Source organism: Patiria miniata, unplaced genomic scaffold, assembly GCF_015706575.1.
Source record: "Patiria miniata isolate m_02_andy unplaced genomic scaffold, ASM1570657v1 HiC_scaffold_24, whole genome shotgun sequence".
Classification (NCBI taxonomy): domain Eukaryota; kingdom Metazoa; phylum Echinodermata; class Asteroidea; order Valvatida; family Asterinidae; genus Patiria; species Patiria miniata.
In genome coordinates this window covers 15,412,538-15,439,134 of record NW_024037063.1, presented here as the reverse complement: position 1 = coordinate 15,439,134, position 26,597 = coordinate 15,412,538, and the positions used below count along the sequence as shown (strand labels likewise).

The window sequence follows — 26,597 nt, the reverse complement described above, 5'->3', positions numbered from 1 at the left end:
TGTTCAGGTTTGCAAGGATAGTTTGTACGTGTGTCATAATGTGACATGCACGTAGCTTAAGACCATTAAATTTGCATAAAAGTATTGAAAAACTTCTCATCAAAAAGCACCGACAATGTTTTTGCAGCAATTTATTCCCAAAGTTATTAACACATGTCACTGAAAATGAAGCAAATTTATTATTATTGATTGATCAGCGTGCTTTGTTGTTTTTGTTATAAATGCTGATAATTAAACAGTTAATTGACACAAATTGCTTTGATTTTAGTGTGGACTACACAGGTGATTATGGATTTGAAATCTACCTGGGGCAGCCTACCTCAACTGCTGCAAAAAGTGTTAGCTGGACAGTAAGTAATTAACCTATGTCTGCTTAATGATGTACAAGACAAAAACACCAGGTACCAAGAAAAAGAGACCCTGCAAGAAACCAGTATTTACCTGTTGTTGAATTTGGTAATAATTATGTTAATTTAGAATATCAAAGTCATTTTAAAGATAACAGGTCTGAGGGCAATACGAGCTTCTAATTTGGCCAGAGGAAGTCTCTGCATTCGATTTGGATGGAAAACAGAAATGTGTTTAAATCTAACAAAAGTCTGTGCATTTGGCTGTGAAGGATCATATTCACCCAATGCTTTCATTTACAACAAAGCAAAGGTATTGGCCTCATATTGGATTTCTTGAATCCAGCAATGACGACTATCGCATTTCAGTATTCTGCACTTATATTAAGTACTGTGCCATTGGCTCGCAGCCATTGTGGCAGTTGTCTTGAAAATGAAAAAGTAAAAAGTATGAGCCATTGGGTTCAAGCTGCCATTACAGAGCTTGAATTAAAAAAAAAATAGTTGAGTAAAACAATAAGTGGTTTTCCAACAAAATGTTTTTTTGGAGCAATTCAAGGCTTATGGGATAAAAGGCAGAGGGGCTAGAAATGTGCATAAAAAGATTGGTTCCCATCTTTAATGAACTTTATAAGATTTAACATTCGCAAAGACAATTTATTTGTACATATGTAAGAGCACCTGGGGAACCCAGTGGGATTACATGCAGTAGTTGTCGGTAGTGATCTTCCTTGTGGAATGTGGTATTTGCTTCTCCAAATCTTAGCTATTAAATATTAGCCTGAAATGCTGATTTCTCTCCATCATAGCATTGGTTTGTATATTATAATAACACATTTTCCTTTTTTCATATTTTGTCTGATTGCAGTTTTCACCAACGCTAAAGAAGTTGTTTGTAGATAAGGACAAGGCCTGTCCAATAATGTTCAAGACCAGTCTGGAGCCTCCACCAGGTACTTACATCCGGGCCATGCCTATCTTCAAGAAACCAGAGTACGTACAGGAGGCAGTCCGCAGGTGCCCCAACCATCAAGGCCCACCATCAGGTCAGGAACTCTCAGTCCAGTCCACTAGTCATTGTTGACAAATATCGAACTACATCCGTCTACTTCCCCACCTCTGCTATGGACTAATCTGGCAATCTGAATTTGAAAACTTAAATGAGAATGTACCATGCTTACTAAGATTGTACCATAATGCATGGTCCTTACAGCGTTTCAGAAGCATCCACACCTCAAATTTAAGAACGTGTATGACCTGCACATAAACATTTCTCAGTTGTGGCTCATTTGGGCTGTCTGAGGGAAATCAATAGCCTGTTGTCTGTGTCTACATGTAGTTTAACTTATACTTTTGTTTCATGTTTTTTTTAGCCTGAAATCGCTTCTAAGGTGAATTTTCTTTCAGTTATCTGGAGCAGAAGTTTGATTTGAATCCTTGTTGCTATCCATCCATGTACAGAACGCTCAGCTCACCACCTCATCACTTGCTCGGATCCATCTGCCTTATACGATGAAGACACTACAACTGGCAGAATGAGTGTAGCAATGGCCTACAATATGCCACAGGTTGGCACTGAGCATACCACCTACCTCCTGACCTTCAAGTGCTTCTTATCCTGTGTGGGAGGATTGAACAGGAGACAGATTCAAACTGTCTTTACTTTGGAAAACAGGTATTTGCTCAGTCTTACAATCTGCGAACCATTACCCTATGAACTCATTGCCTAAACAAGAGATGGAGCATTTGAGTGTGCCATCATGTGCGAGTACTGGTTCACGTGTGTACTGTTAGTAGTACGTACGACTAATCTATTATGAATCTGCACTTACCTGTAGCGTCTTTATGTGAGCTTCAGGCACCATCAGCAATAGGCTGAAGAAATGTTCGAAGAATTCTCACCCAACTCTATTGTCATCGCCTACGGCGTCCGTCCGTCCGTCTGTCTGTCGGGCCGTCGGGCCGTTCTGACCATACCCCCCTTGTGGGGTGATGTTCCTTTCAGGACACATCACCCCACTATTTTCACAATAGAAAAACATCACCCCAGAAGAGAATCTTTAGAAAAAGGGATAATGGGAACACAATTCCGTCTGGCTGGAGCGTCCGTCCGGGCAGCTTAGTTTCCGGATGATAACTTGAGTGAGAAATGTTGTTTGGGATTGTAACTTCGGTAGGGGGTTGCCCTTGGGAGTAGGCAAGTTGGGATTGGTTTTGGGGTCAAAAGGTCAAAGTTCAAGGTCACTGTGGTGAGTTAAAGGGAAATGGTTTCCGGATGATAACTTGAGTTAGAAATGAGATTTTGATGTCTAACTTTGGTAGGGGGTTGCCCTTGGGAGTAGGTAAGTTGGGATTAGTTTTGGGGTCAAAAGGTCAAAGGTCAAGGTCACCGTGGTGAGTTAAATGTAAAAGGTTTCCGGATGATAACTTCAGCTAGAAATGAGATTTTGGTGTCTTACTTTGGTAGGGGGTTGCCCTGGGGAGTAGGCAAGTTGGGATTGGTTTGGGGGTCAAAAAGGTCAAAGGTCAAGGTCACTGTGGTGAGCTAAAGGTAAATGGTTTCTGGATGATAACTTGAATTAGAAATGAGATTTTGGTGTCTTACTTTGGTAGGGGTTTGCCCTGGGGAGTAGGCAAGTTGGGATAGGTTTTGGGGCCAAAAGGTCAAAGGTCAAGGTCACCGTGGTGAGTTAAATGTAAATGGTTTTTGGATGGTAACTTGAGTTAGAAATGAGATTTTGGTGTCTTACTTTGCTAGGGGGTTACCCTTGGGAGTAGGCAAGTTGGGATAGGTTTTGGGGTCAAAGGTCAAGGTCACAGTGGTGAGTTAATGGTTTCTGCATGGAATGTCAGTTTGCCCTTTTCGACAAACTTCGGCTGAGGGGTTTCAACAGCAACGCTGTTATTTTTAACCGTTGAGGGGGTACTTTTGTACAGATTCCATGGATGTGGCCAACTCCTACAACATTTGGAAGTGATTCAAATTAAATAAATCATGAAAGCTATTTGAAAAATGACCGTAATATTACTAATGACCTGTACATGTTAATCAGTGTGCAAGGTCATTGAGTGGTGTAATTCCTCTCTCATTAACAAATTGATCAATTATGATGTATATATTTTAAAGTGGAATTGTTACTACCGAGAATCAATTCTTCATAACACTGAAGTCTGGATTCCATCTCAAGTTCCATTTCCAGTGTCCCAGCCTGTTGGCCAGGACTTGTCTTTGGTTTACCTTGGAATTCTTGTAAACTTCTCTACATTTGCACTGGTCCCTTCAAGAACTTCATTCAAACCTATTCATTGAAAGCTGTTCAGCCTTTATAATATGGTGTAACTTCTTTACATAGACCAGCAAAAATAGCAGCTTTGGAACAAGTTACGAGTTTGTGCTGAGACTGTGCAACATGAATGACACCCAGGCTGATCATTGCTCAGCTGAAATAGTGCTTAGCACACTTGGTGGGTTCAGCAAAGCAAAATAAATCACTTTTTTTGTACGTTGCCAGTCACAAAATATTTGTAAAGAGTCACCTATAATGTTGTATATTGATGGTATATACCTACCGTTCATTTCCCAGTTCATTGTAAGACACAACTGATGATGTACTATTTTTGTCTCTCAGTGGCCAAGTCTTAGGGAGGCAGGTGATTGATGTAAGAGTCTGTGCATGCCCAGGCAGAGACAGGAAAGGAGAAGAGAAACACCAAACAGAAAAACAAAATAAGAAACCACTCAAACGGGGTGAGAATAATGGAATAATGAAGATTTTGATTGACAGTAAGCCCGCAATGATTATTTGGTTATTCCATACAAGCACATGTGCATGGATACAAGCACACATGTGCAGATGCAAGCACACATGTCCATAGATACAAGCACACATGTGCAGATGCAAGCATACATGTGCATGGATGCAAGCATACATGTGCATGGATACAAGCATACATGTGCATAGATACAAGCACACATGTGCATGGATGCAAGCATACATGTGCATGGATACAAGCACACATGTGCATGGATGCAAGCATACATGTGCATGGATACAAGCATACATGTGCATAGATACAAGCACACATGTGCATGGATGCAAGCACACATGTGCATAGATACAAGCAGACATGTGCATAGATGCAAGCATACATGTGCATGGATGCAAGCACACATGTGCATAGATACAAGCAGACATGTGCATGGATACAAGCATACATGTGCATGGATACAAGCACACATGTGCATGGATACAAGCACACATGTGCATGGATACAAGCACACATGTGCTGTCAGCAAGTAATAGGATGACAATGGGATCTTCAGTGGAAACTTAAAACACACTAAACACAAAGCTGTTTGATTAATACAAAAGATGTTTTTTGAAAAAGGAATCATTAATCATTCTGAAAAAAATGGAAATCATAACCAAAAAGGCAACAATCATTTGCTCAAAAAAATAATGGAAATTGTAAAAGAAAAGGGAAAAGTTTATTGTTAGAAAAAAAGAAATGATTGCTCATACAGGGGAAATATGATTATGTACTTGAAGGGCTTATTCAGAGCATCACACGGCATTTGAAAACTTGTGAATTTTATTCCCAAAATTTGTGTTGTCTTTTACATATCTTTGGGTAAATAATTGTTTCAGTTTTGTAAGAAGTCCCCTTTTGAAGTTATGTTCGGTTTGACTATTGCTACAGGACAGAGTAAAATGACCCAGTCATTCAGTGTGACACAAATAGGAGGCAAGAGGAAAAAGCCTGATGAAGAAGTGTATTGTATCATGGTAAGTCACGTTAACTGTGTCTGCAATATCAGGATAACTTATCACACAAAGTCATGTACTTCATCCCAGCCTATGTTTACTTCAAGTAAGACCTGGATTTACAATGTAGCTAATTTGCAAATTATCTCATTGGCCTGAAAATGTTGCAGTTTGTCATTGTTCCCCGTTTTTCTTAATCTTTCAGGTCAAAGGTCGTGCCAACTATGAGTTGCTAATGCGTATCAAAGAGTCACTAGAATTGATGTCATACGTTACTCAAGATCAGCGCAACCAACACAAGACAGACCAAACACGACTTCAGCAGCAGTAAGTACCCCCTTTATTAATATTTGTAATTGGAATAGGGGTGTCTAATTAGCCCTAACCTCACCTAAAGCTACAAAATACTACCTGTAGTAAGTACCCTGCTAAATATATCCAACACATGAAATGAGAACCCTGCTACTGGTATATGCAACCAAATGCAACAGTGGATCTTGTATCCTCCTTGGCACTATGATCCCTGCAACGAAGCATGGGACTTGAGTTGACTGCTAAATGCAACGGTTCTGGTCCTTTCTGTTGCATTCAGCAGATTAGGGCTAAGGAATACGGTAAGACTAAAATCTGATGATCTCAACTAGAAGCTTTTGCTTAGTGCTTTGCACAATTGTATGTGTGCACTTAATGCTCTTTTGACAAACAGGGAAGTAAAAACATGCGCTCCTCATCCTTAAGAACATGAAGGAAGGAGTAATATTTGGCATGAATCACAATATAGAGATGCATAATAGAGGGTGGTGAATGTCATGAAACAACAGGTTGCACCTTAGGAGTGAGGTTCAGTATTTACAGTTGAGGATTTGAAATTTACTCGTTGAAACTTTAAAACAAAAAGGTCGAAATCAAAACACAATTTGTCCGGAATGTTTAAACGGGACCCGCATTTAGAAAACAGATGGATTTGTAGCACTTATATTCACATGAACTGCCTTCCAGTCTCCTTTTTCTGAGAGTCTGGGATGCCTGTAAATTAAAGCATCACAAGCACCTTATTACTTGATCTCATCTCAGGATGTTAAAGTTATACACTTTTCAATGATCGGCAACTATCAATGGGAGACTTTTAGACGTTGGTGGCAGTGAACACACCTTTCCTTTTTCCATGGTTTGCGTCATATTGAGTATGCGCGCTTTAGCTTAAACGTGACGTAAACAAGTGAAAGGGACCGGTGTGTTTGCTGCCACCAATACTCAGAAGTCTCCCATGGAATATTGCAACAGGGCTAAGTGAAATGACCCAGTCATTCATTGTTACAGTAAGGTTTAGAATGTTTTGTCTGCACAGTGGTTAAGTACAGGTTCTGCAGTAAAATGAAACGTCAAGGGCAATGGCTATGGACGTACGCAAGTAAATTGTCATCAAGCATAATAAATCACATACCATGCCACACCGTTGCTGCTTTCCAGAATGGCCATAGTTTATGCATTTGAAGTCTTATTTACAGTCCCAATCCTATGTACAAAGTCCTAATAAAAAAAATTAGATTGGGGAATTCAAATTCTAAATGAAGAGTCAGTCAATGTACCAAATGAAATTCAACATGAACTGCTAGAAGATGTATTTGCAGCAAGTAAAGGCAAGAACCGAGGTGGATCAATCAAGGAAGTGAAGTGATTGGTGTCGCTTCTTCAGATTGTTTCCATTCAGGAATGCTGATGCATAATACAAGCAGAGCTGGCAACTTCTCTTGGATGTCTTTAATCAGAGCACAGCCAATGGTGCTACAGTTTGGGCCTGAGATTACAGCTTACCGCCTGGGGCCCTTTTGCCTAGGATGCACCCTCAATCCTGCAAACCCGCTATTTCTTGAATTTGTTTAGTGGAGGGGTGACCATTGCCTCAATTTCTATATAATCCTCCAACGATCACTGTCAAAGTGTCATGGGTTAAGGCAGTGTCGATGATATTCAGAAGCAGTGCGGATGGTATCCAGCGTAATGTGGGCCTCAATCATGAATGACTGAACATAAACAATGCATGGTCAACCTAAATCTTTGACACAATGCATCCTCCAAAATCAACTGACACTTTTTTGCCATTCAGCCTCAGTCCTCCGGGTTGATTTTGGAGAATTGAGGAAGGCTAGGGTTAATCAGATACATTATTGAAAGTTACGTTGATAAACCGTCTGGCAGTAAAATGTTGAGGGTCCTAGTGGGTTCCCCATGCCCCTGGGTGGGATGCCACACCCATATTGACAGTGTTGATATGGAGATGTTGAGGGTCCTAGTGGGTTCCCCATGCCCCTGGGTGGGATGCCACACCCATATCCAGAGTGTTGATATGGAGATGTTGAGGGTCCTAGTGGGTTCCCCATGCCCCTGGGTGGGATGCCACACCCATATCGACAGTGTTGATATGGAGATGTTGAGGGTCCTAGTGGGTTCCCCATGCCCCTGGCTGGGATGCCACACCCATATTGACAGTGTTGATATGGAGATGTTGAGGGTCCTAGTGGATTCCCCATGCCCCTGGGTGGGATGCCACACCCATATCCAGAGTGTTGATATGGAGATGTTGAGGGTCCTAGTGGGTTCCCCATGCCCCTGGGTGGGATGCCACACCCATATCCACAGTGTTGATATGGAGATGTTGAGGGTCCTAGTGGGTTCCCCATGCCCCTGGGTGGGATGCCACACCCATATCCACAGTGTTGATATGGAGATGTTGAGGGTCCTAGTGGGTTCCCCATGCACCTGGCTGGGACGCCACACCCATATTGACAGTGTTGATATGGAGATGTTGAGGGTCCTAGTGGGTTCCCATGCCCCTGGTTGGGATGCCACACCCATATCCACTCATTTTGTTTCTCTGCTTGTAATGTTCCAGGTTTCGGAAGGTGCTCAAAACCCTTCAACGGGTGAAACCGGGATCAGAGACTGGCACAGAAACAAAATGCATGGACTGATGGGTCACTGGCCAATGCTATAACATCCATAACAAGGGTCTGTTAACGGCCACCGCATCCTACACAGCAGAACTGTCATGATGAGTATGGGTGAAATAAGTGTGCTGATGTGGTACAGACCCAAGTACTCCGAGATGGATGTATAGCTCTGACATTATTTATATTGTACATAAGCAAATTGTGACTTGTGTGTGTTCCAGCCTCATCCAGGTAGATTATGTACATGTAATCTCTATTATGAGATACAGGTCAGTTCCATTATTTCCCAGAATACATGAATGTTAGATGAGCATATTCTGTTCTGAAACCAATTTCATGAAAAACATGAACAAACTTAGTGACAGAGTTCATCTGGAGAGAAAGCCTGTTGATATGAGACTGGTTCCACTTAAAGGGAATGTACATCATTGGCTTCCGCTGTAAGTTTCAGAAATGAACTAGTTGAGGGGTTAGTATAATAGATCAAATATTGTTACACTGACATTTTGGAAGTGTTGTGTCCGAAAATGCTGGAAAAACCAAGAAAAACAAAAATTTTCAAGTAGTCTGGTTCCCTGACTCCAATAAAGATGAAATGGATCAATTTTTAGATGCCACAAATTGTAAGGTAAAGGAACCAGTGTAGCTGGCCTGCACCCGTTCATGAACATGTAATCAATAGCAAACACAATTTGGACTGAAAAAAATAGTCAGGTTTTTCCAACGGTGGTCGGCCGACCACCGTTGGAAATGTATACAAAAATACCATTTTCTTGAAAATGTCTTCACACCAGGTACCATAGTTTTACAGGATGCTTTAGACTGTCATTTACCAACATACTAGTAAGGTTTTTCGTAAAAACTTGGTAGTTTTATTTTTCGATGTTTGCAAATGTTGTATTTTCCCTTTAAAGTAGACAGTGCAATGGAAGATGACCGCTGCACATATGACCTACCGGATTGCAGGCATACTCAACCTTTGAATTGTGTATTTGTGTAACCCTATTGGTTATGCAAAGATTCAAGAATTGTAATGATATCTTTTCCCCTGAAAACCTCATTAAATCGCATAGGAGCATAATAAGAAGCAGCCTAGCAGCCCTTGTGTACCAACCAAGTAGAAGATGCCCTAATATACATGTATATAACTTGTACATAAGACTTACATATATGCTGCCTGTATGTGGAAATTATCAACTATAATGCAATGCCTTGCAATGCTAAATATATAGTACCGCAAGTATTTTTGTGCTGAAAATTGGCTGGCTTTGATTCAGGTGTTTTTTTTTTCAATTGTTAGAAGTTTTATCCACTGTATGTTGCAATTATGATAGAAAATGTTGAAGCTCTTTCCAAGCAGTTGACCTATGGGTAATTTAGTAGAAGCATGAATGTATTTTTATTCCACAATGCCAGTTGGTTGTTGAAAGTATGCATGTTTTAATATTCTTGAGAATTGTAAATGCGATTGGAGCAATTTTCAGATTTGAGGCATGTTGGTTATAGATGCAGGCATGCTCAGCTGACGTTACTCCAGATCCCCTTGAGATACATTGATAATGTTCTAGGCACCCTACCTCTATCTTACAATAGTAAAGTGTGCATCTTAGGAACTCCAACAAAGTCTATAATGAGAGTTTCCAACCAGTGTAGAATGATCAGTTCCACTGCTGAGAATGACAAAGTCTCACACAATATGCCTACAGTTGGATCCAATTGGATTCACCATTGGTAAGGCCCAAAAAAAAAGTCTCCGGTTTCTGGTATGGAGCTTGCCCAAAAAGTGGTGCGGCGACGCGGCTTTTTTTTTTTTACCTGATTTTTTTGCTTCAAATGTCGGCTGATGACTGCAAATGGTGCCCGACTAAACTTAGTGCAAATATATGGGAGTCCAGAGAGGCCACATAAAGCTTATTCTCGGCCATAACCCAATCTAAATACACGTTACAATTATGCAGCAGCAGGATTCCAGTCAAACCAGTGAGTTTGGCGGTTTTGAGACATCATCTTTCATTGAAAAAAAAACTTTTTCATTTTGCCGACGCGCATGGCTACGGCGACGCGCGCGCATACCAGAAACCGGAGACTTTTTTTTTTGGCCTAAAGTGAATCATATTACTTTATCAGATTCTCTCTTGATGCTATTTTGACAAGTTGACCATCCAATCCAGCTACAGTGTGTACATTGTATTGTGAATGGTTTGATATTCATCATCGTTGGAAAAGCAGTGACCCCACTTGGTAGGTTTGTAGTTTCATGCCAGGAATCATGGCTGCAAGCAAGAAGTGAATGTTGGAATGGTTGTCTTTCCTGTTGTATGTGCATGCATCTGGTACGACTGTAGTAAATGATGTAAAATGAAATGGAAATATCACCAATAGTCCCTGGGTGTCACCTAACAATTTCCAGAGTAGCAATGGATTTTGCAGTGGATTTTATTGTATGTATTTGTACACGCAAGAAATCCATAAAATCTCAAAGCATTGACAAGAAGACAATTTGCATTCGTTGAAATTTCTGTGAAATTTCTGGCAGAATTTTCCACACTATTTTTTTAAAATGTGGATATATTAGCCAGTGTCAGCACTCAATGCCATTAGCTCTTCCTCATGCTATTGGAATACATGTCATTTGGTTGCTTTTGCATGATGATCAGTGGAAGGGTACACAGACTGCCAGTACTTTGACTGCATTTCTTCAATCATTTTCAAATACTCTGGTAAAAAGATAATTGTATATTGCCTCTTATTGCGCAAACTTTCCTCATTGTAATTTATTGTCAAGATGAGTTTTCCTTTCTATTCTGTAAATATATACATGTCTCTGTTAGTACACATAATATATCCTATTGTAATTTATAAATCTTATTTATTTTCACTGAGTGTATTTCCCTTTGTAGAATAGAGTTACTTTTTATGAAGAAATGGTTTGAAAACTAAATGTTGCTTTGTAATATTTTTTTTAATATGGGGTTGAGCTTGCAAGTTACAAACACATATTAGTTTTATGTATGTCTATGAGCCTTACACAGATGGACAAAGGGACCAAATTTGTTGAATGGATTTGACATGTACTTGGCTTGAAGTATTTTATGACTACCTCGTACATTCTGAGGAGTTGACTTAGAAACATGTTACACTGTGAAAAAGCTTCCAGTCATTCTCCATGTTTGTAGAAAAAAGTAGAAAACTGCCTTTCTGGAGAAATATTCCTTGCAAGGTTTTTTCTTGCATTCTGCTTCTGTTTATTTATTGGTCATTCTTTTTAAACATTTTACATTCAAACCACATGATGGTGGTGTGACATCTGAGAGATATGTGTGCATATAATGGTACAGATCTGAATTTTGCATTGAATTGGTCAGTTGGAGACTTGACATTTTTCAGTATGTATATATGTTGTCTTGTACATTTACATGTTCAACATGTAAAGTTAATGTAGATATTAATCTAGTTTGTTTTACTTTACAATTTAACGCAAAATTTTAATTCCAAAGTCCCCAATTTTATTTCAGACGGACTTTTTATATAAACAGATAATTATACATGTACATGTAATGTACTTCCACGTCATTCATGTGTGTATGCGCCATAGTCTTATCCCCCCACACGTCCCTGCGCGGACGCGGATTGAAGGGGGGGGTATAAAACAACCTGCTCTGACACCCCCCCCCCAAAAAAACCCAATTATAGTAGTACTAATCACAAATATGTCCACCAATCAGACAGAGGCATAGCCAGCAGGGATTAAGGGGTTATTTGCAGACTATTGTCCAATAGTGTGCATGATCGACCGATGTAAACAGCACTCCCATGTCATACATTTCAGCACTGATTTGCTAAAAACAAATCTGAAGGGCCTGAACCCATCCTCCCCCCACCCCCCCCCCAGAAAAACCCCTGGATCTGCCCCTGCTGCCCCTTTCGTTCCATTGTCTCCATTTATAACTGGTAGACAATGTAGTTTTGTGTCTACATGTACATGTAAATAAAAACAGTTAAAATGTTCAGATAGAGTTTTACCGTATTGTAACCTTTAAGTTCAAGTACATGTACATTAATGTTTGGAATCTTTGAAATTGTTTTGCCTTTACTTTTGTAAACATATCTTGCTGCTTCCTGTTTTGTGGATGTTGCAGAATTGAACAAGCACACATATTGCTTTCTTGACAAATTAGATTCAAATTCGGCAGGTGGATTTTTCCTAAGCTAGTTTTCTGAAAGAAAAAAAAGGTATTTGTAAATTCTAATCTCTCAAAAAGGAAAGTGGTTTGTGGAAAGTCAAAAGTCCAAAGAAAAAAAAGCAAGGTTTGAAAAGTTGAAAATATTCTGCCTCAGAACATCTTGTATATAATGAAGTGAAAATGCAATAATGTTTTACAAGCGTATGAAGAAAAAAAACAAAGGTCTGCTCACAGAGCACGTTGATTAAAGAAAAGATCCAATGTGTACTGGGACTGGGAGCTCCTTCATGTTGATTCAGTGTATCATGATTGGTCATTTCCATTGACGTACATGTAGTTAGAAGACCTGAGACGTAACCATGTTGAGCCTTCCCATGGAAGCCAGCTGGCTCTCTCCTCACCTGCATCCCATAACAAAGCCCACTTGTCAATCAGTATGACACCATTATGTCTCAGGTCTGTGACAGATATTTTAATAAACTGAACAGAGTACAGGTATTTCTTATTTTGTTTTAACTGTAAAATATCCCAAATTTTACCAATATGGATATAAATGTACAGTTTATTGTTGAACTGAACACTGCAAGGTTTGATTAAGATTACTGTCCAATTACTGCCCAGCAGGTGTGTTCACAATTACATTATTCTGTAAGATTCAAACATGTTTGAATGTCACCATTATCATGCCACTGTCAATCATGTGACTGACAAATGAAAGAAATGACAATTTGTACTTGCACATGCTGAAAGCATTGATGCCATAATACGTCTACATATGGCTTATTACAAATCATTTATTTGTAAATTTATATTATATAATGTGTGTGAATAACTAAACGGCATATTAATAAATTGATATTGATGGAGAACATAGCCGTGTGTTTTACATTGATTTCTTAATGTGAACAAGAAAAGTTTTTCGTGTCTTGTTTTTATAGTGAGGACCAAGGCTGAAGATAGACTTTCTGGGTTTTTTTGTTTGTTAGACTGAAATTCCCTTATTTACATGCATGTACATGCATGAGATCATGTGTTTATGTGTTTGACATAAAATGGTGAATTCACTCTAGAGTTTAATACACAGGTGGGGAGTTGAGTGCTAGACCATGGATTGACCTATTCAAGGGAGGATCCAGAGAGGATAGTGCCGGGGGGGGGGGGGGGGGGGGTTGAAGGGCTCTCTCAAGTGACCGTTCGTCACAGTGATTTTCAAAAGTGTTATGCTTGGTATAGACATATTTTGCATAGATTTTGGACATAAACATGATATTTATTATAGCCAAATGTTTTGTGTAGCGGTGTTCATTGTAGTGGCAATCTGCTGCATATCTGATGCTTTGCTGGGGAAAAGTGTCATCGTTATCCATTGTAGTTCTTCATGGGCTGCAGTTCAGTATGTTACAGACTTTGTCATTGCTACCGCAAATCTGAATGAAACTCTACTGTTTGTTTGTTATTACAGAATTCACAACATGCCACGATTCAGCTCCTTCCCTAGCAATGCCTCCCAGCAACAAGGAGCGTCACCTCCTAACAACCCACCACTCCTGACCAATCAACCCTCCATCACATCCCAGATGGCTGGTCTACACAGACAAGACACCCTGCCGTTGCACACATTTGCCCGTCATCAAACCCCAAACACCAACCATGTCCATGACCACTGTGATGGACCATCAGCCATGGAGGTAGACCACCAAGTCAAGTTCACTGAGGATGTAGTCTCATCACAGGAAATCAGCAGCAGTCAGATGTTAGCAGGTCAGAGTTCACCAAGTGGTCAAAGGTCGGAGGATCATGCCGGATTGGGTCAGGTGGCAGGAACTAGTCAGGTGTCTCCTGTCGATAGAAGTATTGGCAGGTTAGTCAGCAAAATACAGGCTATAGCCATTCATTATTGAGTGATTAATAGTGTGATAGAGCAGTTAAAACCAGTTAGGTGCCTGGCTGCCAAATGGCCAGGGCTATATTTTATTGATATATGTGGGGAACCGCCAATAATTTAATCATAATTAACCATAACTCCCCAGCCTAATTTACTAGGAACCGTACCCATTCTGGCAAATTCCAGCACCCACATGGGAAATTGTGCACACACACTGTTGGACTTAGTTTCTGGAGGTATGCCAACCCCAGTTGAAAAGACCAGCAGTTTAGGGCTACTCTACCTATCCCAACAGATTTAAACAAAACCTGCTGTTGAACTTTGATGGGTTGAGTTCGGTTAGGGTTAGTGAACTTGTATTGCGCTCTCTCCAGGACCAGCCTGTTTGAGAGCGCATTCAATTAAAATTCCTGATTAAAAATGATGCAAATACGAAAAAGTTTACAAGTTAGCGTAAATTTTAATCAAAAACACTAAAAGACATAAACCTTCCATCAAAATTCTGGTATAAAGGCTAAATTTTCCAGCCAACTTCTGACATACAGCCAAACACCACAATGACTGATTTGCAAGAGTGAGTTTATCAGTATTTGTATGATTTTTTTGCCGAAATCTCATGTGTTTCAATACGCCGGGTGTGCACTGGAGCGTAAATTGCACAACAGTAGGCCGTTCACAACGGCCAATTCAAGATCAACATACGGTCTGCCTCCACAGACTTTGTGTGTTCAAAAGGCAGAAAGGGATTAGTGTGTTTAGACGTCACCCGCAGGTGAGTTGAGGCAATCTTGACGTCTTAACCCGCCAGCCGTGCCTGTGTATAAAAACAGCCAGTGCGTGTTACTATGTCCTCTGATGCAAACTGGTTAAGCATCACAGTTATAACTGCTCCATCACACTTGAATACCCATTCATAAATACATCTTAGGTCAAAAACCATAAAAAGTTGGAAAAATATTTTGCAGACTTCCTTTAATATTGTTCAACCGTTTACTCTGTGTAAAATTGATTATGAGATTCGTGTGTTTGTGTTGCAGTTGGTTGGGCAGCCTAGGATGTCAGCAGTACCTTGATATCTTCAATAAGAAAGGAATACGGACCATTGACCAACTGGATGAGATCAACTTGGAGGTGAGTCTTGATTAGCAACTGACATTGTCATGCCAAGTCTTACAACATGTCAAAGAAGTGTCTTGCTCTTTTGTAATGATACAGTTTGTGCATGCCTAAGTGAGCATTGTTAACATTCAACCAATAAAACGGTAACAAAAAGGCACTGTATTTCATTGGAGTCCAAATTTCATGTGACACGTGAAAATTGTTTATGACAAGCCAGCCGGTCTTCACCATCCGTTTAAGACCGGCCATGTGACAGGCTCTCGACCAATAAGAATGGGTAAATTGTCTTAGGCATTTATGAATCAAAGATATTTGAGAGATAAGAATTAGTAAGATAAGATTCTGCCATATGAAAATCATCACAAAAGTTCAAACAGGCTTTTACTCAAAAGTTTCAAAGAAATGCTGCTTCGTTTTTGGTTGAGAAAAATGACCTCATCCTAGTGACCCGTGTCTTGGACGTACTTGCCCAAAGCGAATTTGCGTATAGACTCTAGAATGGGGCTTAGACTTGGACTAGATGTCTGATAGAATATAATTCTGCATGTTAGCTAATGGATTGTTTGTCTCTGTGTTGATGTTAGCAGGACTTTGCCGGTATTGCCATGCCTCAACAACATCGTGAGAAGCTGTGGAAGGCCATCCTACAGCTGAGAAATCCAATCTTCTTGACCAGTACGCCCAGCAGTCTGCTACGGACAGGCAGCAATGCCTCCACGGCTAGCTTGGGTGGTCTGTCAGGGCTGTCTGCATCACAGGTACAACGCATCCAGGCAACCAGATTCACCCTCAAACAGACCATGTCATTTCAAGTCAAAGAGGAGAAGGAGGATACTTAACGGAGTCATGCTGACAGTCCAGACCAAGGAGTAGTATTACAGCCCACTGGCTGGTCAAACAATGGTTGTTATGCTGGAAATGGAGACGGGTTGATATCAAAGTACATATACTGGCAGAAGTTAAAGAAGTTGCTATAAGCGGTGGGTTCAAGGTCAGTAGGTTATCTGAACAAAGATCGTTAGGGAGTGTACTGTACAGCTGGATAAAATAGCATTTTTAACTTATGCTGGAAATAAGCATACATGTGCGCAATGAAAAACACATTGTATGAAAGCAGATGCTGGAGTACATGTAGTAAATTACTTCAGTCTCAGGTAATAGTCGTCTTAGGGTCATCATTGGATCCAAATTTCATTGATAAGGTGGTGGCAATCATGTAAACAAATTGTGAAGTCAAAGATGAGATGATCTGTACCACAGAATGATTGCGAGACATCCCAATAGGCATCAGTGATCAGTGTTTGTCTAATATTGGTTGGGATATTTATTGTTCAATGTATTGCATAGAAACTAGCCACACCTTGTTATCTCCCAACCCAGTGCATTGAGGTAACCAGCACAACTTATCGACTTTGTGGGTCCAATGGATGAACAGTAGATGATGCATTGTGAGCACGCTGATAGATCAGTGTGTGGGGCATAGCATGTGTGCACTGCTTCATGTGCATATGATGCACAGTGCACACAGCTGATTTGATTCTGAATGTTTACAAACCTGCACCAACCCTTATTATCTTGTTGTACAGTGGGATAGCATTCAGTAATAGCCTGCCTACGTGTAACTCTCTCCATTTAACCAATGAGGGAGGACGTGTGCATTGAATCAATGTTTTTGGAGCCGCTGTACAAGTACAATCTCCTGTCAATACAAAGGCAGAAGTGGGGCTGAATTCATAAAACTGCTGCTGAACGTTTCGTCGTTACAAAACCGGGTTGTTTTCATGAACTGACACCCGGCACAGTGCGGCACTTCTAGCTCGCACTCGGTACATTTTCATTTTCAAGAACTGACACTGATCTTAATTTCACCAATTAAAACTTTTTTTAATTAAATTTTTGTGTAAGCCCACAAGGATACGGATGGATTAAATTCCTGTTAAACCTTTTCAAAACATTTTTCTCCATTCTTCATTGCCGCAACAAGCTTGGGTTTGTGAAAACGAAAATCGTTCTATTTTGCGTCAGTGTCAGTGTAATGGTTGATTATGCAGTTTTCAGGAACTGGCATCCACTTGCGCGTGAGTGTCAGTTCGTGGTGTCGGTAAATTTCAAACCCATGACAGATTTGCTCAACTTACAAAAGTAATGAGCCAAAGAGTAATGTGATACATAGTGCTTGTAATTTTGGTTCAGCTGATTTTGGGCCAAGCAATACTATGTGCTTGGGAGATAATTGTACATGTATGTTAAGCAACATACTTACTTGAATGGAAGCAAACGTCTTTGTATGCATTTCTCTATGGGAGAGAATGCTGGATGTTAGGGGAGAATGTCAAATTGAACAGTTGGTATTACTCAAGGTTACCCTCAAGGTTTTACAGGGTTCAACTTTGAGTTTACCACTTGCTTATTTCATTTTGCATTCTTCCCCAAATGCTACCTCATAACTGCAGTTGGCAGCTACAAAGCTGTTGACAGAAACACACCATGATTATAATGATTACATGACTTGACTGCGTAGCAGTTGTATTTATTTTAATAATCATTTCAACTACATGCATATCTTCTTGTGGATTGTATGCAGGTAAATATGCAAATTATTCCTTGAAAGATTCATTGACGACCCATTGTTGGAATTTATCATTGTAACATGTAAATGTTTATGTGTGTCTCCATATACAGGTGATGTGTGCTTAAATTCAAATGGGAAGAATATTGCATGTGTTTATGGCCAGTGAGCTTGTATAAGCTGGTACCACTCCAGTGGTATTTTGTTTTGTTAGTTTGGATGATTTGGTAAAAAGTGACAAATACTGAGGATGAATAAGTTGTACTTGTGACAGTTTTCTTCCTCTTTTGGAAATGGAGACAAATAAAACAGGAAAGAAATGTTTGTATTTATAATTCAGGTAAATGTAGCTAGAAAAAAATCAGAAACAATTTAATGTTTAGTAGATATCTACGGAGAGAAACAGATTTGTGTACTATCAATATCGCACCTTAATGATGGCTTTTTGGTAGATTTTGTAGACGTTTTCTTTGTTTATAAATTCATCTAAATTTATAAGTGCACCTGATCAGTTGCTGTCAAATTGCTGTAAACTCTTGATACAAAGCTGTGATGTTCTGAATTAAGATTCCCTGAAGAAAGAAAGTAATTTTCCCCTTAAATCATTTGACTACTTCACTAATTTTGTAGAAACTGAAAAAAGAGACTTGCATTAGTCGCATTAAGTGTAATTTGTTTTGAATGGTTAGGTCTAAAATGTTTGGGGGATATTCGTACATCACAACACCCCCCCCCCCCCCCCCCCGAAAAAAACCACTTTTTTTTCATTATCTCATTTTCAATGGAAGTTTGATTCCTTTAAAAGTATTAATGCATATTCTAAATTTAGTTTCAGTTAACTTAATGCCATTTTCTTCTAAGCTGTAAATATTAATGTTTGGTATGGGTAATGTATACTGATAAAACATCCAGGGCAAAATAACTTAAATATAAACTTTCTTTTTCTTATTTTATGTTTTGGACGTTTGTGTTAAAATGCTATGTCTCTTTATGTCCACAGGTTTTACATGGGTGGTAGAAAGAAGGAAAAAACGTGCATTGATGAGGATTTGCTCAAGAAGTTTGTAAATTGTGTCTTGGATAACGAGGAGTTTGTAAAAAGAATGTAAATAAATGGATCTTATTTTTTCTATTGTTTGTAAAAGATCTGTTACAAAATGTTTCCATACAAGATAAGTGGAACAGAGATTGAACTGATTAACATTGTACAATTATTAACTCGATAAGAAAGCTTTAAGTCAAATTTCTTTTTTGCCAACTGTTTTTTTATATTTGTAAAAGTGTGTAGCATCAGCGAGTGGTACAATGTACTAGTTTTAGTTTTGTATTGTATGTGTGTAATTGGGTAAACCCGTTCTTGTTGAGTAGTATGCCATTATATACTCAGCAATGCCCTTTGTACACCAGCTTGGTATGTGACCTCCCAGTTCTCATTTAAAAACCGTAGTTTGTGAGTGGGTTTTCATTAAATGAAAAGAATTATTTGTTTTGATATGTGACAATCCTACGTATCAAATTTTTTTTTTTTTTTTTTTTTTAAAGATCTACGGCCTTTTCTCTGACATTTTTCACAAGAGAAATGTGTCCAAAATGGAGTGGACTTTGTGGTTCTTCATTGATATTGAAGGTGTGATTGTCATGGAATTGTACACGTAAGAGCAAGTTCAGGCAAGGACCATTAGTCGACTAGTGGTTGATTTATGAAGTAACTTACGCCTGCACACTAATAGCAAATGCTTCTAGTCAAACGATGGCCAAAACGTCACCACAGACTGTCTAGGACCTGGCTCCCTGCTGTGCTTTATGATGTGCATGGCTATTGGTAACCAGTAGAGTAGAGTAGTCCAACCATCCTTCGTTCAAGCAAAGTTAGTTTAATTATGGTTAATCATGGTCACACCTGAACCTGCTCTGAGCTACATGGTGTACCATTTCTGACCTGCTGTACATTGTTCCAGAAACTGAGGCCTGACTTTCCTGCTGCATTATTTTTAAATTTGATTAAATTACCTCTGAATTTGACTGAAATCTGTAGAGCTGCATGACTTTGGTACTGATTCATTGAACTATTTTTGTATCGTGGCCCCCACAACAATAGAAAGTTAGGAATTGCTTTGGAATGTGTCAAGTATAGCTTTACAAATATTCCCCAGGATACAAACTAAACATGCATACAATGACGGAATGAATCAAGGAATGTCTACTTTGTCTACGTTATCTCGCAAAGTTCTGTAATTCACTAATAGACTGTCAGTGTATTATGAAGTGTATCATAAAAACAAAATTGACATTCAATTGTATGGTTTTTGGTTCCAAAATAAAAGTATAAGGTTATTTACTTGAACACTTGAACACTGTTGGTGTAGTTGTACTTTAAAGGGTGGTTTATCAGCTTTGCATTGAAAACTTACTTGCATTTCTGCTGTTGGGAATTACTTCGCAACATTTTCGTAAAAAAAAAACAGAAAGTAAAAATCATCTTTTGTCAAGTTGGGCTGATTCTGAGCAGTGAGATACTGGCTGTCAAAACAAAGTGAGGGAAGGAGAGAGCCCACACTCTTCACAGCCATGTGTGAATTGTATTGATTGGCTAGCCCAACAACAAAACTTGGCAACAATAAAACAGTTTGGAGCTTGAGTTTGAAATCAACAGTGCTCTGTCATCCATGACATCAGGTATACAAGGAAGGTATCGCAAGGCTGCAGACCAGTAAATCGGTCCGAAATTGCCTACGCTGGTCAAATCACAATTTGCATGCCCTCAATTTGTTCGGTATTTTAGCATATTGTGGGCCATGAACTTGATGGTTTGTACAAAATATGGATGAAAGCCGTGCATCGTATTTCTGTGAAATGTGGATGACGATAAGGCCCTAAAATGGCTCTATTTTGCACTGGAGCGTAGGCGTCCATTTTCAAAATGGCGATGGGCTTCAGGACTGCTTTTACGGGTGATCATCTTTGGATGGAATTTTCTCCCAAAAGTCATTGGTTACCCCCCAGAAAATTGAACAGAAATGAAAGATGATGAAATAAGCTTTAATTTGATGTACGTCTTGAACACCTCAGAGAGTTGTATTTTTCCTGAATTTCTGAAGTGGAGGCATTTATCATTGGAGTCTATGGAAACTTATTTACTGGTCTGCAACCTCAATGGATGAACTCATTATTACTTTGATACGGCCTGTAGATATGACCCAAAGTCATTTGTCTATTGATGTGGGGATGTCGTAATGGTGTACTTGACAGCAACATTAGACTTTTTTTTAACATGAAATGAGATGCTGCATCTCTGTTTATATCAGTAGTATGTGCTTTGAAAAGGCAAACACGTGAGAGTTGCGATTGACATAATAGTTGCCTAAGCTTCAGACTGGCCAAGGCTGAAAGACATATATTTGTTTGTAAAAAAATGTTGAGAAATGGAACAGAAATTGAAGTCAATTCTAATTTTCAGTTGAAGATTTGGCGATTTTGCAGGATTATGATACTTTAAATGATTTCCAGAGATAAAGGTTAATAAAAATGTACAGTGAAAAAATTACATCTCAATGTTTGAAAGTGTGTCGTGTATTATTAAGATATGTGATGGGTCATTATCAAAATTTGATCTACCTTGATATACCTGAAAACCAAAACATAAGGTATTCCTGCAAGAGTCATCAACACACAAGTCGTACTTGAAGTCACTTAAGAGTACCACAGCCACAAGCATATACACCCATCGCTTCCTAATCATTTCAATATCTTGGCAATAAATATCCGTAGAATTGTTTAAATTTACATTGCAGTGTAAATTGCAATGCATTGTTACCGCTCTTTGAACTCAACTGTGCAAAGGTTCTAAACCCGTCATCCAGTATTATCTTTACCCAAGTTTTATTTTGGTACCCTGCCCAACGACCTAATGCCTCAATAGACAGTAGGTCTGGTAACCATCACTTAAAAAAATAGGCCGTCTCCAAAACAGGTTCCCCCGACTACAAAAACTTCTATTGTCAGCTAGCTCCCACATAGTTGTAATAAGCAGAGTTGTAATGAGTCACTGATTTTTGTGTGACTTGAGTTGAGTCGAGCCATTTTAAAGAAGTGACCAGAGTCAAGTTGATTCATTACGTCAAGAAGGTCGAGCCGAGTCGAGTCACAGTGTGTAGTCGAGTCGAGTCGAGAAGGGTAAAATATTTAGCTAGAGTCAATTCGAGTCACAAATATTTGAACACTATATAACAAATAAAGAAAAGAGAGAAAGTCGTTTGTATGCACAAACAGTACACAAGAAGTAAACCTTCGGTCTTATAGGCTATCTGGTTTGGCTGCGGGTCTAGATTTTTTTTTTATCTGATCACTGACAACATCAAAACCAACATGTTTCGTTTAAACAGATGATATCAAATGGATTTGTAGACATCAATATCTTAAAATGGTCGAATTTAGTAATAATACTTTGTACATTGAGGTTGGCAAATGAAAAAGCACCTGCACTTTGGTTGTGAATGATGCCATCTATTAACTTTCAATACAAAACCCTTTCTGATTACATGTATTTAAAAGTGGGCATGTATCCATGTACATGTATCCATTACATTTATTAAAGGAGGGCATAAATTTAGCCGGTGTTCGAATCCAAGAGCTTAAATAAGAAATCGCCTAAAGCCCATGATGAAACTACGAATTGAAAAAAAAGTGTTTAAAAGTCTGGTTCCTGGATAGCATTTTGTGCGTTCCGGAACCTCAAGGGTGGGAGTCTGTGACACGTATGTTTTTACACGACAAGTGGCTGCTGTACTGAACTGTATTCGCAAAGTGACATGTTTATGAACATAAATTTTGCACCTTAAGTCATTGCAAATATTTTTTTGCAAAGTTTTGCTTTTATTTTTGGGACTCGATCGAGTCTTTTTAGCCTTCGCTCGAGTCGAGTTGAGTCTTCTGATGAGGGACTCGAGTCGAGTCAAGTCATTTGCTCACTATGACTCGAGTCGAGTCGAGTCATTTACCCATAGGGACTCGAGTCGAGTGGAGTCACCAAAAAAATGTGACTCGAGTCATACAACTTTGGTAATGAGTGAAGACCTAGACAATGGCTCGAGACAAGAGATTCAGCAAGTACCTGCTCATCCAAAGAGCATACTTGAGGTACAAGGCCTAAATGAACATTAAATACAGTGGTAGATATTACGGGTTGTATCGATCAAAATTTTCTTGATTGATTATTATTATGACAAGAATTATGTTAGAAAATAAAACCATTTTACTCCCGTAAATGCCCAAGCTATTGCAGACATACCTAAGTGTCAACAAACGTGTATGGGAAACTTTAGACATTTTCAGAAGTGGGCAGGATTAGTTCTGCTTGTTTTGGTCATGTACGGTGGCCTCTACCTGACCTAAGATTTGTATATCAAAGTCACGCTAGTCTGCTACATTATCCAGAATAACAAACACAAATTGAGTTGTCACTCGTCCGAGTTGCAACTTTGTTTTTATTACATTAATGATACACCACCATAACAATATCACACTTGCTTGTTATGTCATCTCTGGCATTTTGTAGAGCATTTAACTTCTATGTACTGGATAAAGACACGTCCACATTTACAATGAGTACAAGATATGTATCAGTGGGACTAAATGGTAAAGCATTGACCAACATTTGCACAATACGTTCAGCCTTAGGTACTAAGTTACTGGCACAAAGCGGTCAAACAAAAGGAACACATTGGAAAAACACATTCGCTAATTTTTTTTTTACAATATACATATTGCAGTACACCTTCACCCTTACACTCAATTGTTAATTCTATAGGTTATAATATAATTTGGAATGTTTATTGGAATAAATAGCCAATTTTGGTCATACAGGTATAATTATTTATGTACCAAATACGGAAATTACTTTTGCTACATTGGATGGCATTCTTCAATAAGTAACGTTGACAAACATGACCAAGCCCACTGTATTTGTACAGCATTACAATTTAAGGTTATAACAAATGATATTAATAGCACCTTATAATTTGTGATTCTCATTTTACTTCAATAATGTATATTTTTTATAAAGGGCAGAGTTTCACAAAGATAGTCCCTGCTTGTCATGCCCCATGAAGCATTCCTAAGACAATCGTAGCTCCCTGGGGAGAACAGTTTACAGCTCACCACAGTTGGTTGGTAACTCTAATTCAAATATAATGTCCTCCTGTGTCTTATACTACTCATTACGCAGAGAATGATAAAGTGACTTACTTATACAAGGCAAAAAGAAAGTGAGCAAACCAGCGTGCAATCTGTAATTCTCACTCAGCTCAATAGCTTCCAATGGCATTCCATGGACAACTATAAAAAATAGTTAGTAAAACATGCATACCTTCTGATAGCACTGATCAATTTCAGTAATTCTTTTTTTTTTCAGATTGAGTGAAAGAACAAGCTCTTTTTAAGACATGTTTCATTGGTGTATCAAATTTGATTACTTAAAAAAAACACCATTAACTCAGGTCACTTTCTTTTTGACTCTCCCTGTATTAACATCACACATCTCCAGAAATGTCCACATGATGACACCTATGTACTGGATCACTAGGCAGTGGCACTCAACCATTATCATCCAAATACATATGCTACATAAACTCAATTATATTCACATGCTGATTGTCAATTTTCAACGTAACTTTGACTTAACAGTAAAATTTAACAATAATGTAAATTTAAATGGTAAAAACAACTGTTCAAAATCATGTCTTATCTTGCTGCCTATGTGGAACAACATGAAACCAAATGGAAGCAAAGGAATATTTCTATTCTGCCAGTTTGATGAGATGCCAGTGTCAAAAGTCATTCCCGAAATAAACACCATGCTAATTGTTTCAGGGCATGTCTAAGGACCCAGCCAGTGGCCATAGCCAGATTGGAACCCCAACCACTAGACCTAAGGCTAAGCAAAATGAAGTTATCAGTGAGATTAATGCTTATACAACATACGCTACGTAAAACATCCTTTAATAAATTGTATCTGATAATCATATTAAAAAACATCAATACCTTATTCCTGAAAGTCCAAACAATTCACCCAAATCCCTGAATCCACATAATATATTTAAAACATTGATTTCATTGTTTCATCTTTGTGTGACCATTCCATGCATAAAACCTAAATCCACTTGTAAATGAACTCTTCCTAAATAACTTTCTTTAATTTCAAGGAAACGTGTGACACTTTACTGTTAGCATATATGGTACAAAAATAATGTGTTTTTTTCACAATTTTTTTTTTTTACAGCTTTGCTCTGATAGCACAGTTACGGTAGTCACTACATATACATGTACTTACAAACATTGACATATTACTCAATGGGTGCTAACTCTATGGACAAATGTGGTTTTCAAAACTTGAAGGGTTTTGAAGTGCAGAAGACTAGGAGGCTTCCAGCATTACTGTATCTATGTACATGTACTGTAGTATACATGTACTGGTTCAACTCACATCATTACACTAAACATTAGTCTGGTACCATACATCCCTTCTGACTTGCTCCCAATGTTATATACACTATATTACACTGTGCAGTACATTGAGCCATCACTATACCCAATATTACATGCATCCCCAAATGTCAGTGATAGTGGTGTTCTTGTGTACTACTCTTTCAAATATCTCACAGGAATTTTAACAATAAAGTTGTTTTCTTTCTTTGGCAAGCGTTCAATAACATCACATCACATCAGCCAAGAAAGCATCTGAACCAACTTAGTAGTATTTTGAATCAGTGACTGATACAATCATCTGTCCATTCAACTCAATTGGAAAAATGTAACAATGGCAACCATTTGTTGTCATTTCAAATTGGTATTTGTATGCGTGTAAACCTATTTTGGTTATTTTATGGTGGGTTAAACTAAGCAATAAGCTTCAATGAATATCTTCAGGCCAAAATCTATTCAAAAACATGTTTTTCTTTTTACAAAGCTGCAATCTGCTCTGGAAGCTCAGTAATGAATATCAAGGAAACAACCTTTAAAAATGAAGCAAGCAAAATAGCAGCATTAAATACTTTTGTGTGCATTGTTATATACAGCAGGTAGTTTGTTTTCAAAGCAAAACTATCTTCAAAATATATCCAACAAGGCTCTCTACGTTTTAGCGTATACATGTATGTAACTATTCTTAGCAATATTCAGACTATTCATAAATCATCTTACTAAGAGTGATGTTGAGAATCTAAGGATATCTTGGCAATATAGCAGGGATACCACAACTGTATCGGGATGACATGAAAGGGAATATCATGCAGAGATGGGGGATGGAATGGGGGAAGGGGGGGGGGGGGGGAGGGCACCCCGGGGTGGGGGAGGGAGGTGATTCAGATGCTTTCTTGACTGTTGAGAAGTCAGCTTGATGAGCCCTCAGCCTGTATGATATTCTGTGGTTCATTCCTGTGACTTCTGCGGAAGGAGCTATGATTGTTGCTGTCTGCTGATCTCTCAATCGCTCGTCGTATCTGTCCAAGAGCAAACACATTGATGATAGTAATACAGGATGATTAATGCTTCCTACACACATAAAACCCCAGACCAATGCTGCATGTATTGGGGGAGAGGGGGACATGTTAACATATACCCCTCACAACAATACATTGGCCTTTTGTATGTTATATTTTTTTGTGAGAAGAAATGTTAAAGACATTTGGTGGGAATGTCTAGGCATGTACCTTTCTGGCAAACTTGATGTAATTGCAAAGAGATGCAATGGGCCAAATTCCTTATAAATTCAATTTATGCT

General features: G+C 38.8%; 2 protein-coding genes across 8 annotated transcripts in view; one reads left to right on the top strand and one right to left on the bottom strand.

Annotated features, from left to right (window-relative positions):
* Positions 1-18,183, top strand: part of LOC119732425 (tumor protein 63-like) — a 45,617-nt gene extending 27,434 nt beyond the window's left edge. For 4 of the 5 annotated variants that reach the window (XM_038205932.1, XM_038205933.1, XM_038205936.1 and 1 more), the window contains 9 exons: positions 269-350; positions 1,216-1,393; positions 1,809-2,022; positions 3,977-4,095; positions 5,049-5,134; positions 5,319-5,440; positions 13,711-14,109; positions 15,171-15,264; positions 15,837-18,183. In XM_038205932.1, the coding sequence (XP_038061860.1) occupies positions 269-350; positions 1,216-1,393; positions 1,809-2,022; positions 3,977-4,095; positions 5,049-5,134; positions 5,319-5,440; positions 13,711-14,109; positions 15,171-15,264; positions 15,837-16,091 (1,549 nt within the window). In that variant the 3' untranslated portion in view covers positions 16,092-18,183. The remainder of the gene's footprint in view (positions 1-268; positions 351-1,215; positions 1,394-1,808; positions 2,023-3,976; positions 4,096-5,048; positions 5,135-5,318; positions 5,441-13,710; positions 14,110-15,170; positions 15,265-15,836) is intronic. The other variant, XM_038205934.1, reaches the window with a different exon arrangement.
* Positions 18,184-23,269: 5,086 nt separating this feature from the next.
* The window catches only part of LOC119731598 (chloride channel protein 2-like), a 42,498-nt gene continuing 39,170 nt past the window's right edge, over positions 23,270-26,597 (bottom strand). For all 3 annotated transcript variants that reach the window (XM_038204790.1, XM_038204791.1, XM_038204792.1), the window contains one exon: positions 23,270-26,316. In XM_038204790.1, coding sequence (XP_038060718.1) covers positions 26,206-26,316 — 111 coding nt within the window. In that variant the 3' untranslated portion in view covers positions 23,270-26,205. The remainder of the gene's footprint in view (positions 26,317-26,597) is intronic.